Source organism: Acanthopagrus latus, chromosome 7 (genome assembly GCF_904848185.1).
Source record: "Acanthopagrus latus isolate v.2019 chromosome 7, fAcaLat1.1, whole genome shotgun sequence".
Lineage (NCBI taxonomy): Eukaryota > Metazoa > Chordata > Actinopteri > Spariformes > Sparidae > Acanthopagrus > Acanthopagrus latus.
In genome coordinates this window covers 20,688,276-20,705,263 of record NC_051045.1, presented here as the reverse complement: position 1 = coordinate 20,705,263, position 16,988 = coordinate 20,688,276, and the positions used below count along the sequence as shown (strand labels likewise).

The window sequence follows — 16,988 nt, the reverse complement described above, 5'->3', positions numbered from 1 at the left end:
CGTTCAAACTACTTATAGAGCATGGTAAAACTTGTTTCATCAAGGATTAATCAACAGCATTCTGAATTAGTTGTCGTTCTTTCCAGAGCTTAGAACAGAAGTGACTGTGGAGTGAGACATCTCGCTTCTTTCTCATCTCTGTGCAGCACATATCAGGCAGCTGGCAAGTCCCTGATGATGTAACAGTGGTTACTTTGAAACAAACATATTCAACTCCAGTCTCTTTTTCAAAGTTGGCGCCAACTGATCGAAGTTGTAAGCGCTGCCTGAACTGAGACTGATGGAAAAGTTTTACCAAGCCAGCAGCCTTAACTTCAGCACGTGTGATGCAGTGACATCGAGGCTGAAAAAGGACGACAATAAGCGTTTCCATCCCAGATGATCAGAGGTGGAGCCAATAAACACCCGTGACTAGTGCGGAGTCATTTGACCCTGGTGTTAATGCTGATCATTGACCACAAAAGCCAGATGTTAGCAGGCGTTGGTGAACTGTTTTGTCAGTGTGAACATGGTGTAACGAATGTCCAAGCACAACTTGAAATAATATGCTTAACCTGCAAAAATTTTAAAATGTAACGGCCTCAGTTCTGATGCTCAAAGAGGAAACCCTGAATAATTATTCTGACTGATGAGGGACCTGATTATGAGCTCTTACCATATTTCTTGTAACATTTTCAAAGCCAAGAACAATTAGCCCACAGAATTATTTGACCAAGATGATGACACCTAACATACCTTACTCTGTTTCCCCCTCTTTCTCTCCCTCTCTCCCTACAGTAATAGACATACAGGCGTTTGAGCGCCTCCTGGGCTCCTGTAAGGAGATCATGAAGAGGAACATCGCCCACTATGAGGAGCAGCTGGTGGCCCTGTTCGGCTCCAGCATGGACCTGAGAGACTGAGCCTCCCACACCACCCTCCGTGCCTTCTACCACACACACACACACACACACACACACACACACACACACACACACACACACACACACACACACACAGACAGACATATGTCCTCTATCATACAGTGGCTGTACAGACTTGTAGTAACTTTACACAGGCTGTGACACATATGAGAAAATTGGCTCACCTGCAAGTACATAACTGCCCACACATTCTGAACACATACATGTACACTGACACCCATGTAGGCACAGATAGATGCTCACGTTACTTAGCCTGCTCACCCTTGTGCACATACTAGCTCAACACACTCCTTTGTAAGTTATAAGCTCACTTTGTAGATGCGCACACACGCACACACACACACACACACAGAGCTAGCTAAAAGCCACACACCTTGTTGTTTGAGCCAGCTCCAACCTCTCAGTATGAATGTCTTTGCTGCAATGACCTTGATGCAGGTAACGCAGTGTAAGAACATAAAACACACACATTCGCACATACTCCATACACATGTTAAAACAAAAAAAGACATCATGCTTCATTTGTGCAGGCTTTGCATTCACTTTGAGCACTTAAACAACTTAAAGTTGTTCGAACGAGCCTCATTTAAGGACACATCTACACATCAACACACATGCAGACACACACACACATACACACAGACAGGGGTACAGATACTCAAAAGTACATAGGTTACCACACTTGCAAAAACGGATACATTGTGGTAAAATGGAGACGAAAAACTTTAAAAAATCTCTGAAAAGGAAAAATGAATCAAAAATGCAAAAAAAAAAGAAAAGTTTAAAGAAGACAGATAAGTTTTAGAAACATTTTATGAAGATAAAAAAACAGAAGCTTTGATAAAATATTATTTAAATAAAAAAAAGTGTTTCCTCTTTGGGAGGCCGGGGTGCAGAACTTTGTGGGCGTGCTCCATTTCTTCCTCTACTGTTGTTGATTGAGTTGAGTTAGTGCTGGTGATTATTGCAGTACCACAGAAGAAGAAGCGAAAACGATAACAACCCTACGTTTTCTGGGACATTGTTATTCTGTCATTGACGCCACATGTCATTGTATTGAATTAATTATTAATGTATTGTTATTATATATTCATTTATTATTTTTTGTTTTACTTTGACCAATTCTGATAAAATTCACCATCCATCTGACAAAATGATAAAAACAGAAAAAAAGTTCTAATAAAAACAGTAGTGCTTATTTCTCCTTGATTATCCTTGAATGAGTTGTCCTGGATTTAAAAAAAGAAAAAAAAAACCTGAAAAAATAAAGCAAACATTTTGTTAAACTCTTGTCTTTTTGTTGAATTTCTACTCACACTCCACTAACACCTTCATCAGCTCATGTGTATAATTTGTGAAACTGTTATTTGATGATTCAGCCATGCTCCGTATACTCACACGCAGGGGAACCGTGCAGGTTGTCACTTTCAGTATTTGTTGACTGTGAGGTGATGATTGAACCCAGTGGTAGTGTGGGATCCAACAATTTGTAGCTCTATGAAGCAAGTACCCTCTTAAATGAGATTCAGTATTTGTGATATCAGACATCTTCACTGCTGTGTTGATGCCGTTTGCTTTCTCTGCATCTACCAGACCTCTGGTTCATGCGGTCATTACTGCAAATCACTATAATAAAGCTACACAGGGGTGTCATATTTAGTTAAATACCTGCTGAGTCGTATGCTTCAGCTTCAACACAAGGTTGATGATTATCATGTTTTTGTAAATACATAACAATTCACCTCAATAATATGTATATATATACTGCCAGGCAGCCTTTTATTGTACAGCACCAACAGGTAGGTAGTTTGATCAGATTTGTGTTGTGTGACAACACTCCCAGCCGCAGGGTGGCAGATAGGACCTCTTAGATCAGTGACCAGACCAGCGTCAACGTTTCTTCATGTTGCAGAAGAAGCCGTGTTGATGCCTACTCACTGATCTGGGAGCAGATTTTAATTGACGGTCACCAGCTGTTTCCCCGCGTTGTAAGACGTAAATCCGACCGCAGATCAGCTGTGAGTCCAACACGAGCTCTTTGAGGAAGGAGGACCACCAGCACCGGCGACGAACCGCGAGAGTAAAAATGTAGGTATCATTACAGTGTGGTGAGAAAATAATGCGGAGTGTTATTCGCTAATGAACATTAAACACATGGTTCTTTCCTCAAATCTAATAAATATCACTGTACTGCACGTGCGTCCAAAGCTAAAAGGAAGCGCATGAGCTAGCTATAGCATGCAGGACTGAGTCCCAACCGACAGATTTGTAGACTTACCTTACATGGAAGTTGAGAAGCGGGGAGAGCAAGTAGTGTGGTGGAGCTGTCTGTTGATGTGCGGGGAGAGAAAATATAGCTTTTTCGTTAGCCCAACGAGTGTAACGTTACTCAAGAGAAGCAAAGTGAAGAAGACATTTTAATATCTCCACAGTCACAGCAACTGTAATGCGTTTATCTTTACTACTGCTGCAGCCAGCTTGGGGGGGATTATTCCTGACAGGATAGTAACAAACTAAGTTACCATTTGCGTGGTGTTGCATATTTATTATACTGTCCACCCACCCAGTGTGCTAGCTTAGAGTAAAAGTTATTGTAAAACCAGGGGGAACATGAATATAAACGAAGATGCACTCGAGCTTACAGTAGGTAAGAGTTGGCAAGAGTCTGCAAAGATTTGATGGTTGAAGAGCACAACTGCTAAATGACATACAATCGATATAAATGTTCAATTAAAACCATATAAAGTAATAAAACACATATGGGGCACGGACCAGAAATGTTCGTGTTGGGTTACACGGCCCTAAATAACACATATTTAATCGCATCTTGCTGGCTGGAGAGAAACTTCCGTGACTGTCACACTACGCATGTGCGAAAATGCTCCGATTCAAAAGAAACAACACGTATCTGAACGTGTGAAATGTGTTAAATACATAACATGCGGTCACTTTGTACATAGGAGAACCCACAATACTCTCGGGGAAGTACTATGAGTATGATTAAATATACTAGTTTTCAAAACACGTTCGCCATGGCAGAACTGAGGGCGATTATACTCTCGGTGCCTGTTATCGCTGGAATGTTAAACGCGCATGCGTACAGTTTAGCGCACACGTGGGGAAAAACACGAATTAGTAGCGTTTTTCTGGTGTCTGATGAAAACACTTTACATCATCGCGTCGTTCAAACATCTGAGAATCATCACACGATCATCGATACGAAAAAGCATTCAGTGTTTAACAGAATAAAGCATAATTCAAGAAGTAGAGGCGTAGCCAGGGTAGTCGGAGTCCCAGAATGCGCAGCGCGTGTTTCTATCAACAAGTCAAAATATTCGTGCTTAGAATAGATTCAGAACATCCGTAGTGTGATTTATAGTAATTTTTAACATCGTTGCGTCTGAGTGACACAGATGAGCCGTGTGCATTTTGAAGCGCGTATTCTTGGACCCTAACAGAAGAAGATATGACGGAGAATGGCTTCCGACACTTAAACCTTATACCGACAGTACACTCTTGTTTCTCTTCAGATCGTATAAATCTTTCGCCTTTTACTAAAGATTTCCGTGGAGAGGAACAATAAGAGTTTCAACTAATTTTTTGATGCCCTGCTTTATTGCGGGGCTTCCTCACTGTGTGAAAAGAAAAATAATAGACATCAGAGGGGAGTTTTTTGAGTGTTGTTGTTGTGCAGTGCATAAATGTCTTCTACGCGCTCCGTGTTTGCATTCCACTTGAGGCATATACATATAAACCTTTATTTGACTATCTTGTCACTTAATTAGATGCACAAATGTAGACTGTTTTCACACACTGAAATAATGAATGAATGAACACAAATGTATTTTGGACATGTGGAAACAAAACAAAAAGTTAAGTTAGTTCATTGAATAAGCGTAATAAAGTGAAAAGCATGTAACAAAGTATATTCCATTAACCAACAGTGCCATGCCTGAAAAGAACAAGAGGTACATGTTTGTTAAATCCTTCTTCACAACTCAGTAATTAATCATAATCAATTTAATTCCACTCCTGAACCTGTGTGCCAGTTTGACACCGCTGATTGAAATGCACTTTCTTTTTAATCTACATTTTTCATTCAAACATTATCTAACAAACATCTACATGCAGTTTAGTAAAATATATATAAGATCCATAAAAATAATTAGTCCATTTCACATGTTCTTTGAAAATAACATGATTTTCCTGCAGGTCTCACAAGAATGTGAGGGAGTCAGTGCCTTGCTCAAGAGCCCTTCGATGCGGTGGAAACTGAGAGGGTCTTTTTCACAGGAGAGACCTTTGTGATGTTGTTTCTTTCTCTTACTGCCGTTGTCACTATTGTATCTGCAGTGTCATTGTGTCATCCTCTCAAACGGGACAGTCGTTCTCGATTATCTTGTGGGTTTTTTATCAGTCAAGAGCCAGTTTCCTGTTGGGTGTCTGTAAGATCTCTTTTTTATGTACGCGTGTTGAAATTGCGTTAAGTACACAGCACATCGCTCCGGCGCAGTAGGTCGCAGCTGACAGTCAGACGTTTGGCTTCAGCTTTTTCTCCGTTGGTGAGTTTGTACATTTTCAGCCGTTTGTTTTCTAAAAATGTATCTAATTTGGCCCACCGGCATTTAAAAACAATCATTTTACATCTGCGTCGTTTCTTCTGTGAACTTTTTAGGTTGCGGTGCAGATGGAGACACTCCTTGGTGCTTCCTAACGGCTTTAAAATGATCTCTGCAGATGATTTTAAGGACTGATAGAGTTTGATACTTAACTTGTAAAAAAGAAAAACTACATGAATTCGAAACAGATTATTGATCAGTGAGCGATGTGGCACCGCTGGTCCTGTGTCAAAACACAGCTGTCTGCCACCAACATACTGGTTCTCTTTGTGCTACAAAATGGCAACTTCTAGCTCACAGAGTCTAATAGCATGATCTGATACAAGAATATGACACGTCTGGACAGTGTTTTTACTATCGTCGAAAAATGACGCATTGATAGAAGGCTTAAACGCTGAATGTAACAGAAACCTGCATACTTGTGAGTTAAGCGGAATAACTGTCTTCACTGCTGGGCAGGTCAGCCTTCTCAACACTGTGTGGTAAGATGTGGTAGATGTGGAAGAGTCGACTTCCCTATTCATGATGACAGCTTCAAATCGTTGAATGACTTGACAGTCAATGCACACAGAGATCTGTAGGAGAAGTGTCAGGTTCTTGTATAACAGAGGTGAATGGGTTTCATTCTTGTCTTCCTGCCAGACACCAGCTTTCCATCTAAAGTTACATCCACTTGGTTCTTGCAAACAACCCAACATGATGCTGCAGTGGTCTATCATAGAATGACAGAGGGGAGAAAATAAGTAACGTTGGAGTTTTTGTGACTGCAGCCACCACCCCGTGTCCTTAACCACTCTGCAACTTCCTGTTGCCGTTACATTTACCCAATTTCTTTGCTGAATTAGCTCTGGTTCTTGAATGGGTTCTGTTCAGGAGCCGCGTTTCCACCAGTCTGCAGCAGCAGAACCATTGCAATCAAGGGTTCATGAAGCACGAAACGGGAGTAAATGGTAGCAGCGACATGGCAGATCACGCTGTTTTGTTATCGCAGATGTTTGTTTATATCCATACAACAAGCACGGAGCAGCTTTTAATGAAAGAAGACGTAGAAGACTGTCAGGTGTGAGACCAGCTGCCTTCTCCACCCTCCTGTGGAATACGACGCAGAAGTCCTCACTTCAGGTCGAGGACAACCTGCCGCCTTTAGTTCCAGTTGGAAACCTGCTTTTCAGCTCAATTGTATTCAAATAATTTGCTTCAAATGTTTCGAAAATTCGGTGCACAATCCGGACCAGAACCTGTGTAATGGTGGTAACTGTGGACATCAAGTTGGATCTGTGTGACCAGCACCTCAGGACAACTTATCTGTGACCGTCAGTGCGATCGGTCGTCAGTAAGCACGTTCTGTAAAACTCATCCTGCCAGGGACAAAGGCGCGCTTGCACTGGTAAAAACATGCAGCGCGAGAAACGTTAACTGTAGAGGAGGAACATATCTCTGTGGCCCCCAGTGAAGTGCTCGTGAGCAAGGCACGCCTCAACACAGGAACCCGGGATGGACAGTAAAGGTTATAGTGGAAACGCAGATTAGAAGGAGAGCGACTGTCTAGTTTTATCCTCCATCAATGACAGATCTGATCCTGCTGCTTTCATGACAATGAAAGTTTATCTGTGAGAGCTGCGAGTGCATCTTTGATCGGTCCGGCCTCCTGGATCAGGCTGTGCCGGGATCAGACTAACCAGCGAAGTTGAGAAACTGCATGTAGAAAATGTTTTCTAACATTTGACTTGTAGCATGTAGCATGTAGCATGTAGCGTATAGTTGTGTGAGGACTGACTTTAGTTGAACCCTGGTCACCACAGGTCCGAACCACTAACGGCGAGGAATTCCACATCGAAGAGCGGAGGTGAGCTGAACTCCATCTCGACTTCAGGTGGTCCGACACCATGTTGTGCTGAGAAAGATTCTGAACAGCCCGAGAAGATCCGTGCGGTTCCCATCCACCGGCGTCCGGACCTTCTGGTACCCTGCGCTGACCTGGTCAACTCGGAGTGGCAGAGGAGCCAGGCCGCCCGGGTCCATTCCCTCCAGAAGTCCTGTCCGGAGTTCCCTGTCTGTCTGGTCCTCCTGCGGGGCCACAGGGACACGGAGCGGCTGCTCGGCCACGCCCGGCTGTCCCGGGTCGTAGGTCACGGCAGCAGCCTGTTCGTCGAGTCGGTGGTCGTGTCCAAGGCGGAACGAGGGAAGGGCTACGGCCGGACTCTGATGGAGGAGATTGAGAGCTACGCCAGAGGCCGAGGGTTCAAGCGTATGTGTCTGACCACCCACGACAAGCAGCACTTCTACGCCCATCTGGGCTACGTGCTGTCGACGCCTGTACAGAATGCGGGTGCCATGACGGCGTTCGTTCCCATGGAGATGCTTCTGAAGCTCTCCAGAATGCCAAGTGAAGAGACACGGACAAAGATGGACGCACCGCCGGGGAACAGAGACTCAGGACGTGCTCGTGATGTAGGGTCACCTTCACCCTCTAGTTTACCACCTCCTCCTCCTCCTCCTTCCATCCCTCCTCCACCACCTCCTCCATCTATCCCTCCTTCTTCCATCCCTCCTCCACCACCTCCTCCCTCCATTCCTCCACCTCCTCCTCCATCTATCCCTCCTTCTTCCATCCCTCCTCCACCACCTCCTCCCTCCATTCCTCCACCTCCTCCTCCATCTGTCCCTCCTCCTTCCATCCCTCCTCCACCACCTGCTTCCCCTCAGACCGCAGGGCCGCTTTTTGTTCAGACTCTGACTGAAACTCCCTACAGAGACGCCAAAGGAGTTCCCATCTACTGGATGCACAAAGACATTTGATGGACACCCAGTCAGAAACACTCAGGAATGTATTCGCCCTCATTGATTAATGTTCTTTCACAATGCACAGGAAATGAGCGATGGAGGATTTCTGGTAAACCAAAGAAATACACAAAATCACTCGTGTACACGTGTATTCACCGCTAGTACACATTTGGACACACCCGGTCTCTTTCAAGCACGGTTGGGAATCTTCAGGGTGGACACTCAGACGGCAGCACAAATGTAGAACCAGATGTGTGCTGCTGTGAGCCTTAAAACAAAAACATCACTAAACGTAATGCTGAAGTGAAAGGGGATGAAGGTGCTACTGCTGGCAGCTTGAAACGATCAACCCTTGTTTGACTTCCACACACCTCGTTTACATAACTACATAGAACTGAAGCAAACTGAACTGAACCTCAGTGGAGCGTCTGTGTCCATCCCTGTGTATCTGTGTCAAAGCACTGAGTGCAGTAGAAATGGTGGCGAACACTGTGAAAAAGAGCCAGGCTGATACGTGACGTTTTCCCCCAACATGGCAGAATGTGTTATGCTTATGGTTTGCTTACTTGGATTGCCTGAGCTTCACTGTGCAGAACAGATCAGAACAGATCTGTGTAAAGGTCCAGTGTGTACGGTTTATGGCAGAAATGTAATATAATATTCAAAATTATTTTTCCATGAGTGTAAAACTACCTGTAACTTAAGAGTCTAAGAGTGTGTTTTTATTACTGTAGAATGAGCCCTTTACATCTACAGAGGGCCGTTGCACTGCTGTGTTCGTGTGGGACGGACTTGTTGGCTACAGAAATGGAGATGAAGGGCTCAGATGTTAATTCAAATGGTAAGAAACAGTGAAATAAATTAAAAGTACCCCCAAAAATGCAGTAATCAGAGTAGCTGTAATTAGTTACTTCCACCCCTGTAGAGGTGGTTGCAGTGTGCCACCTCACCACTAGATGCCACTAAATCCTGCACACTGGGCCTTTAACTTCCTACAGTCAAAGGGGAAAGTTTCTCTGTGCTCATCTGAGTTTAGGATTTAAGAGTTGAGTCGGTGACATCGCAGCTGGTTCAGAAGCCAGTCACAGTCCACCATCCAACAGACACAAGTGTGAAGTGGAAACTTGCAGCCTCGGGGTCCCGAACGCTGCGAATGAACTGTTGAGGGACAATAAAACGTTTGAAATTGAAATGATTTGCATTTTTATAGAGTTTGGATTTTTAATCAGGGAGAAGAAGCAGATACAATTTAGAGAATATTTAACTGTTTAATTGAATATCAAACATTAGTGTTCAATGTTGAGTGTTATCATGTGTGTTAAAAGATGTCTGGGGGAACTTTAAAGAGGTGGAGGGCTGGTGACAAGTTCCTGCTGTCCGTCTGTGTCTCCTGCTGTTCAGTTATGTGACACACTGATGTTGAACTCTAGGACTGATGTGCCTTGTTGAGCTGCCAGAGAACTGAAGCCTTACTGAAGATTTGTTATAGTGATGGAAGTGATGCATCTCATTACATCTGATGTTTCAATTATAAAAATGTTGGTTAATAAAGAGAATTTGATTAAATATTCCTTTGACTTTTTTTAAGTGATCTTTGCTTATATTGAATAAGTAAAAACTCTGGCAGCCGAGTTCAAGCAGCCATTTAATGGCAACTTTAATTCTTGACAACAGTCTGTATCCCAGTTCAGAAAAGTTCCTCATCAGTCAAAATCTTTCCGGTCCATTTCTCTCTCCTGTCAGGAAGGACACATCAGCCTCTGAGTGGCCATGGTGCTGTCTCACCTCTCCATGCTCCTCCTCCTCCTCTCCTTCATCCCCTGCACTTCTGTGTCACAAACCTCCACCCGTGGAGATGCCCTCCCCCATGGTCCCCCCCGAGGAGATGCCCTCCCCCATGGTCCCCCCCGAGGAGATGCCCTCCCCCATGGTCCCCCCCGAGGAGATGCCCTCCCCCATGGTCCCCCCCCAACTGCAAGCAGTGGACAAAACTCTACCCGTGAAGTTGCTCTCCCTCACGCCCCACCACCCGTTGTGGCCGCAGCAGCACCGATCCTGCAGGACCGGCCCTTCGTCGTGGTGTGGAACATGCCCACGGCACAGTGTCAGAAACGTTACAAGATCAAGCTGGACCTGAAAGACTTCGACATCGTGGAGAACAGGCAGCAGCGCTTCCAGGGAGAGGTGATTTGATCTCAGACTGTGTTATAGACTTACTCTGGTATTCAGAGTTTGCAACTGTACGGCTGGTTTAGAGGTATTTCCAAAATTGGTTCCTAAGCTCATATAGGTTGTGTATGAACACAATAGACAAGATAATAAAGTGACTTTTTTCATCTGTCCCAACCCTCCTAATTAATTTCTGGCCAGTTTGAGGCAGAAGAAATCAAATGACATGGACAGACAGCTTTTAGATATTATGCTACATTCATCAGCTGGTCACTAACATTGTCTGTCAGCTGGCAGGTAGAGTACAGTGGGTTTGTCAGATCCTGTCTGCTGAATAAAGTTGCCTGCTGCTGTTTGAAGCAAGGTTGATGAGGACGCTAAGACTCAAGCAAATAGAAAACCTGTCATGAAACCAAAACAAGCTAAGAGAGGCTAAAAAGCACTGTAGAGCGGCAGAGCGCTGTTTCAATCATAATCTTGCATTTTTCCAGAAAATGACCATCTTCTACCGCGACCGCCTGGGGAAATATCCGTACCTCTCCCGAGACGGCAGGATGGTGAACGGAGGCATACCGCAGCTCGGCGACCTCTCGGCTCACCTCTCCCGCACAGTGATGCAGGTCACCAGCATGCTGCGGCCGGACTTCAGAGGTTTAGCCGTTATCGACTGGGAGGAGTGGCGGCCGCTGTGGGGGGGAAACTTTGGAACCAAGATCGAGTACCGGAGGCTGTCCAAGCTGCTGGTGAGAGAGGAGAGACCGGATCTGTCGGAGGGGGAAGTGAAATCGCTGGCGAGGGAGAGGTTTGAGGAGAGCGCTCGGAGGTTCATGGAGGAGACGCTGCGGACGGTGGTCACACATCGTCCAAATGGACTCTGGGGGTTCTATGGTTTTCCTGCCTGCATGAATAAGAAGATGGGAAAGAAAGGTAGGACAAAGACTGAGTTAAGTACTGCTTTGTTGATGGTGATGACCTTCTCTGAAACTGACGTGTGTCGTATCTTGCTTTCTGTCTGTGATCAGGTAAAAACTACACTGGACGCTGCCGCAGGGGGACCAGAAAGCGAAATGACTGGCTGTGCTGGCTCTGGTGTCAGTCCACCGCTCTCTATCCCAGCATCTACCTGCCACGAAGGCTGGCGGGATCCAAGGACGCAGCGCTGATGGTCAGGTACAGAGAGCTGAGAAACAGCAACACCAGATCTGCGAAACCGAGGACGTAAACGACTGTTTTTGAATGACTTGCTGATGAACGGTTCTGACTCCTCCACTCAGGCACAGGGTGCTGGAGGCTTTGAGGGTGGCGTCGGACTGGCGCCATAACAACGCTACCCACGTTGCCAAACCAGTCCTTCCCTACGCTAGGCTGGCTTTCACACACACCCTCAGCTTTCTTAACAAGGTGGGGTTCGTTCCCGCTCGCGCATGTACAAACCAGTTTACTGGCAACAAGATAAATCTCTCATTCGAACTAGTCACCGTGAGTGTGTTTGTGTGTGCGCAGACGGACCTGATGCACACGCTGGGCGAGAGCGCGGCGCTGGGAGCTGCCGGAGTGGTGCTGTGGGGAGAGATGAAGTTCGCCAAATCCAAGGTACGCAGTGTTTGCGAGAGAGTTATTCATGCGGGTGTGTTTATGTGCGTAACCCTCTCCGTTCCATCCCACTCCCCAGCATCAGTGCATCCTTCTCAGAGACTACATACGCACTGTCCTGGGTCCATTCGTGCGGAAGCTGCGGTCCAACACCCGTCGCTGCAGCCACCAGCTTTGCCACGGCAATGGGCGCTGCACCAGGAGACGCCCCAGCTCGGGTCTCATGCTCTCCTCAGCTCCAGCCGTGACCTCTGACCACTTCCTGTGCAAGTGCTACCAAGGCTGGAGCGGGAAGGACTGTCAAGTGAAGACGAGCGAAAACAGACCCGAACTGAAGTAATCCAAACAGAGGACATTTTAGTAGTGAGGCCTCCACATTATTACAATTAATAAATTAACAGCCCCCGTAGTAATGTAAAGAAAATAAATAAAGTGAATAATGAAGGTGAATTCATCAGCTTGGTTTCTGAAGGTGGTGAGAAAACATGACACTGCGCCTTTCGAGGCTGCCCTGCACGCCACTGCTAAATGGTTGATCAGTTTATTGTTTCCTGTGTTTTGTATCACACAGGTGTATCTATTATACTTTAAAGCTGAGTTACATAATCTCCCCCCAGGGTTTGCCCGACCGCACGCAGCTGGTGCCCTTTCGATCATTTTTGCCCTCGCCCGTCAGACAGCTTGAGTCCGACACTGTTGTAAGCTGTGCTCATCACAAGCTCATCTTGTCTGAAATGCAGCACACTGTGTCTCCTTGCTGCAGGAAGACACAATAACATTTTATTGCCTGTCCGATACAAACTCGTGTGTTTTATAATTAAAAAAAAGATGATGCAGAAAGAGCAGCTCCATCCGGCTCGATCTTTTCTAAGAAATAAAATAAAATAAAATCTGAAGTGTTGCAATGCTTCAGTTATATCAGACCTCTATTAGAACATAAATTATTCAATTATAGACTAAAAATGGACAAATAAAGATGCTGACACAAACACTATTTATCACATTTATTGATTTCTTTTTGTAATAAGAGGCAGTTGTACATTTTGTCAGTCCACCATATTTTGAGTGTGTGCTGTCCTGCATGTACCCACACATCATGACACAGCTGAGCTGGAGGCTTTTAAAAGTCACTTACAGTAAACACACTTGGTGTGGGACAATGGCAGCAGTCTAAAGACTGGATTATTTTGAGCAATAACACTGAACGGGATTTGCTCAAGGCATCCAGGGTGTGTCGTGCTATGTAATGATGCCTCCATTCATTTTTATCTGATCTCTTATTATGCTTTAATGATAGCGCCATCGCAGAGCAAATAGTGTCTGAGTTCATTCAAAAGTCCTTTTCACACAGTGGCCGGGGCAGGAGAGAGTGGAAACCTCCCATCTCTTAGTAAAATATTTCCTTTAGATACATCTAGTTAGAAAAAAAAGTTTCCTCTTCAAGGTAAATCCAGTGTAAAACACAGTTTTACTGCACTTGAAGGCATCCGATGGCCTTTATTAACAGTGAGCATGTTTATTGTTGTAAACATTTCCTCATGTTGCCCCTCTGATGGCTGTCAGGTTGTGTCTCAGCGTCTGCAGCTCTTGGATCAGCAGTGACAGCTCTGTGGCCGCGGCCTCTCGCTCCCTCAGAGCCTCGGTCAGCATCCGAACTGCGCCGCCCTGCTGGACTGGAGGAGAAACCAACAAAATCATACCATCAGTTTGAGAAATCTTGCGCTACACTACACAACATTCCCTGTTGTTAGGTCAGAGATGTTTCGATGGTGTAGGCCAAAGTGAAGATTTGAAGTAAAAACGTGAATACATCCAGGACAAGAAACTGGATGAGGTGTAATTCATAGATGTGGGGGGGGAACAAATATGATTGTGTGAATATGGTAGCTCACCCAAAAAGTAGAAGATGAGTAACACGGTTAGCAGTAGCAAAGAGATAATAGCGCAGCCCATTGCGTAGGCATGTGATGAACTGGGCGTCAGCATATCCTGTAGACGGCTCTGCCATTTGCTGCCAACCGGGCGGCCTGTTTGATTGACAGCCATCGCGTCAAATGTGTAGAGGTTCCCATTCTGTGAGGGTGTGTAAGCAGGACGAGGAGGCCTCATCACTGAAATCAGAGAGAGCACAGTTCATCAGTGGCAATGTGTGTGTACATTTTGTGGCTGCTTCAAGACGTGTGTGTCCCTGTATACCTTGCTGGCTGTGTTCTGTGTGTGTGTGTGTGTACCTTTGTGGCTGTGATCATGGTGTGTCCGGTGGAGGTCGCTGATGGAGTCCACAGAGTGGAGCTCGATCTCTGTGAGATCTCTCTCGCTGACCCTCTGGAACTGAGGGGTGGTCTGGGAGGAAGGAGGCCTCGACATCTCTCCTCCGCTTCAGGAGGCTAACAGACGATCAGACGGTTCAAACACTTCACGAGTTAACACCCTCTATCCACGGTATGAGTTTCTGAATACCAGGAGAGCCAGCTTTTACACAAAACTCTGAAGCATGTGTCAGTAAACAGCACATTGAGGAACAGTGTGCACCAACCAGGCTGAACAAACGGGTACAAGAAATGCACACGGCCTATGTATGTGAATTTTTACTTTGTAGCCAATCCAAGAGCAATGTGCAAATTGCAGTGAAGCTCTGAGTGATTTGGTTTATTAACTCACTGGCAACTTGTCATGTTGATATTCCACAGACGGGTGAAACACATGGTGCAGCTACTGCAGATGCTGTTAGTAGTGGAGTTTTAGTTCTACGGGGGGAAATATGTTACACGAATTTTAAATTGGATATTATAAGAAAAGTGAGAAATGAATGAATTAGAAGCAACAAGTGGAGCAGTGGGTCGGCGTGTATCATGTGGGACGGCAGGAAAACAGATCACCTCGGTTTCTATTTGAAGACAAAACAAACAGGTCATATGAATAGCTGATTTATCAGAGCTATTAATAGAGCTGGTTGTCAGATCCATAGAGGCACAACGTTGCTGGAGTATGAATCAAGGACCAAAGGACAGCACGGGTTCTTATCTAATGACTGACTGAATAAATGGATGGATGATTAACTGGCCTGACCACCTGAATGTACTCAGACTACATCGGTTTCAGTGGGTAACACAGATCAATCAATGCTGTTCTTCTCCTCCCACTTACCCCCTTTCACCACGTATGGCTATTTGTTCTTGTCTATCTGCTGCTCTTCTCCTTCACCCTCACACTCAGACTCTGGATTGTGTCCGCACCCACGCGAGCAGCGACGAGTTGCATTAAATATCCACACGGGTCGTCCAGAGGCGATCCAACCCAGCTCAAATTAAATCCCAACTATGAAATACGTAAATTCCAGTGTAATCCTTGACGTACGAAAGCAGGGAACCTCCAGGTTTTAGCCTTGGGGTCCAACTCCTCTTTGTGAGTGTGTGTGTTTGTCACTGAGCAACTGCAGGACGCCCCTCTGCCAACCCCTCATGCTAACTATGTTTGTGCGTGCCCATGTTCCCATTTAGCCCACCCTGACCGTGTGAGGGAGGCAGAGAGAGGTAGAGACATGGAGAGAGAGGTGGGGGGGGGCAAGTCTTTTCAGCCTCCAAACATGCTCACACACACACACACACACACCCAACCCTGCAGGCCCACAAGGCCTAAAATAGCAGCAGACACATGGGGGTATTATTAGTTTCTCAGGCCAAAGGATGACTCAATAATCTGGGTGGAGGGCATGATGGGATGAACACACACAAATACTCTTATGGACAAATGTCATGGGGTAGTTGTGTGGGCAACTGTGTCCAACCAAAAAACACCTGTTTGGTTTCAGCAACTCATGGATCCATTCTGTTTTCTGAATAAGGTAAAGAGGAGTGTCAACGTCTTGATTTATGTGGGATATAAATAAGAACACAACTCTTAAACTAGTTCCATTTGTCTAATTGTGAAGGAACAATTAGCAGTAAGCTTCCACATCACACTGCTGAATATTGGACCAGGATTGGCTTCTGAGCTGTTTGTGATGTCACAACTCATGCTCATGGCCCCGCCTCTTTGAATCACATTGTGAATGAGTTCAGAGAACACCGTCCCTGTACTTTGCAGCCATTCAACTTCCCTTTTGAAGTGGAAGAATGGATAACGACTCACTTCCAATATTTCTCTTCAAAATCAGAGAACGAAAAATCACTTGTATCCTATTATTCATGTAAAAATCCAGAATTTGCCATAAGGCTTTTTCAATGACCCGGAAGGCACCCTTGATCTGATCCTCAGACCAGTGTACTTTATGAAGCGATTTCAGAGTTCTGAATTCGTCATGTCTTCATCTGAATATTCAGACTTTATCACAGCCAGGAGGTTAAGTGGGAGAGGAATGTGTGCGGTGGTGCTCTGAGCAGGGACTGGGCGTGAAGGGTTTCTGCCCTGAAAGGCTGCTGGAAGCAAAGTTGCAAAATCAATTGAAAGGTATAGATATATTGAATCGTTGTATATATATATATATATATATATATATATATATATATATATATATATATATATATATATATATATATATATATGTATGTATGTATGTATGTATGTATATATATATATATATATATACATATATATATATGTATATATATATGTGTGTGTGTGTGTGTGTGTGTGTGTGTGTATACACACATATATATTCACCAAACACCACTCTCCATAACTTCATCCTGACCCGACCTGTTGACGTGATGAGGCACACAGTCCCTGTCCCGTCTGTCCTGCCTCAGCCGCTGAACCCCTGCAAGCGCGAACACGGTCATCAACCACATTTCCCACAAGCCTTTGCGCCTTCCTCCAATCACTCCCGCTGCCGTGTGTTTTTGCCAGGAAAGCACAAATTCCAGCGAGTGGAGTCCAAAGAGTGTGGTAACAGAGCGGA

General features: G+C 45.1%; 4 protein-coding genes and 1 non-coding gene across 12 annotated transcripts in view; 4 read left to right on the top strand and 1 right to left on the bottom strand.

The window, feature by feature from the left end:
• Positions 1-2,209, top strand: part of prkar2aa (protein kinase, cAMP-dependent, regulatory, type II, alpha A) — a 42,344-nt gene extending 40,135 nt beyond the window's left edge. For both annotated transcript variants that reach the window (XM_037103724.1, XM_037103723.1), the window contains exon 11: positions 778-2,209. In XM_037103724.1, the coding sequence (XP_036959619.1) occupies positions 778-902 (125 nt within the window). In that variant the 3' untranslated portion in view covers positions 903-2,209. The remainder of the gene's footprint in view (positions 1-777) is intronic.
• A 666-nt stretch (positions 2,210-2,875) lies between these two features.
• hyal3 (hyaluronidase 3) lies at positions 2,876-12,538 on the top strand. 3 transcript variants are annotated; one of them, XM_037103718.1, is made up of 8 exons: positions 5,356-5,485; positions 10,070-10,246; positions 10,277-10,510; positions 10,987-11,422; positions 11,518-11,665; positions 11,770-11,896; positions 11,999-12,088; positions 12,168-12,538. In XM_037103718.1, exons 2-8 carry the CDS (start codon positions 10,097-10,099, stop codon positions 12,426-12,428), a joined length of 1,446 nt encoding a protein of 481 aa, XP_036959613.1. In that variant the 5' UTR covers positions 5,356-5,485; positions 10,070-10,096; the 3' UTR covers positions 12,429-12,538. The 3 variants fall into 3 exon arrangements, with proteins under 3 accessions (XP_036959612.1, XP_036959613.1, XP_036959611.1); XM_037103717.1 differs by lacking the exon at positions 5,356-5,485 and adding an exon at positions 2,876-3,011 and having other exon boundaries at positions 10,070-10,510; XM_037103716.1 differs by having other exon boundaries at positions 10,070-10,510.
• On the top strand, positions 4,434-4,549 carry LOC119023637. Its single transcript, XR_005076306.1, has one exon. It is a non-coding gene; the product is annotated as a U5 spliceosomal RNA (small nuclear RNA).
• On the top strand, positions 4,872-8,341 carry LOC119023582 (N-alpha-acetyltransferase 80). Its single transcript, XM_037105641.1, has 3 exons — positions 4,872-4,891; positions 7,345-7,993; positions 8,273-8,341. Exons 1-3 carry the CDS (start codon positions 4,872-4,874, stop codon positions 8,339-8,341), a joined length of 738 nt encoding a protein of 245 aa, XP_036961536.1.
• A 539-nt stretch (positions 12,539-13,077) lies between the features above and the next one.
• On the bottom strand, positions 13,078-16,908 carry si:dkey-20d21.12 (uncharacterized protein LOC556245 homolog). 5 transcript variants are annotated; one of them, XM_037103732.1, is made up of 4 exons: positions 16,787-16,908; positions 14,320-14,475; positions 13,981-14,199; positions 13,078-13,761 (listed from the first exon to the last, which is right to left on the bottom strand). In XM_037103732.1, exons 2-4 carry the CDS (start codon positions 14,453-14,455, stop codon positions 13,625-13,627), a joined length of 492 nt encoding a protein of 163 aa, XP_036959627.1. In that variant the 5' UTR covers positions 14,456-14,475; positions 16,787-16,908; the 3' UTR covers positions 13,078-13,624. The 5 variants fall into 5 exon arrangements, with proteins under 5 accessions (XP_036959627.1, XP_036959625.1, XP_036959626.1 ...); XM_037103730.1 differs by having other exon boundaries at positions 16,751-16,885; XM_037103731.1 differs by having other exon boundaries at positions 16,739-16,868.
• Positions 16,909-16,988: the final 80 nt, after the last annotated feature.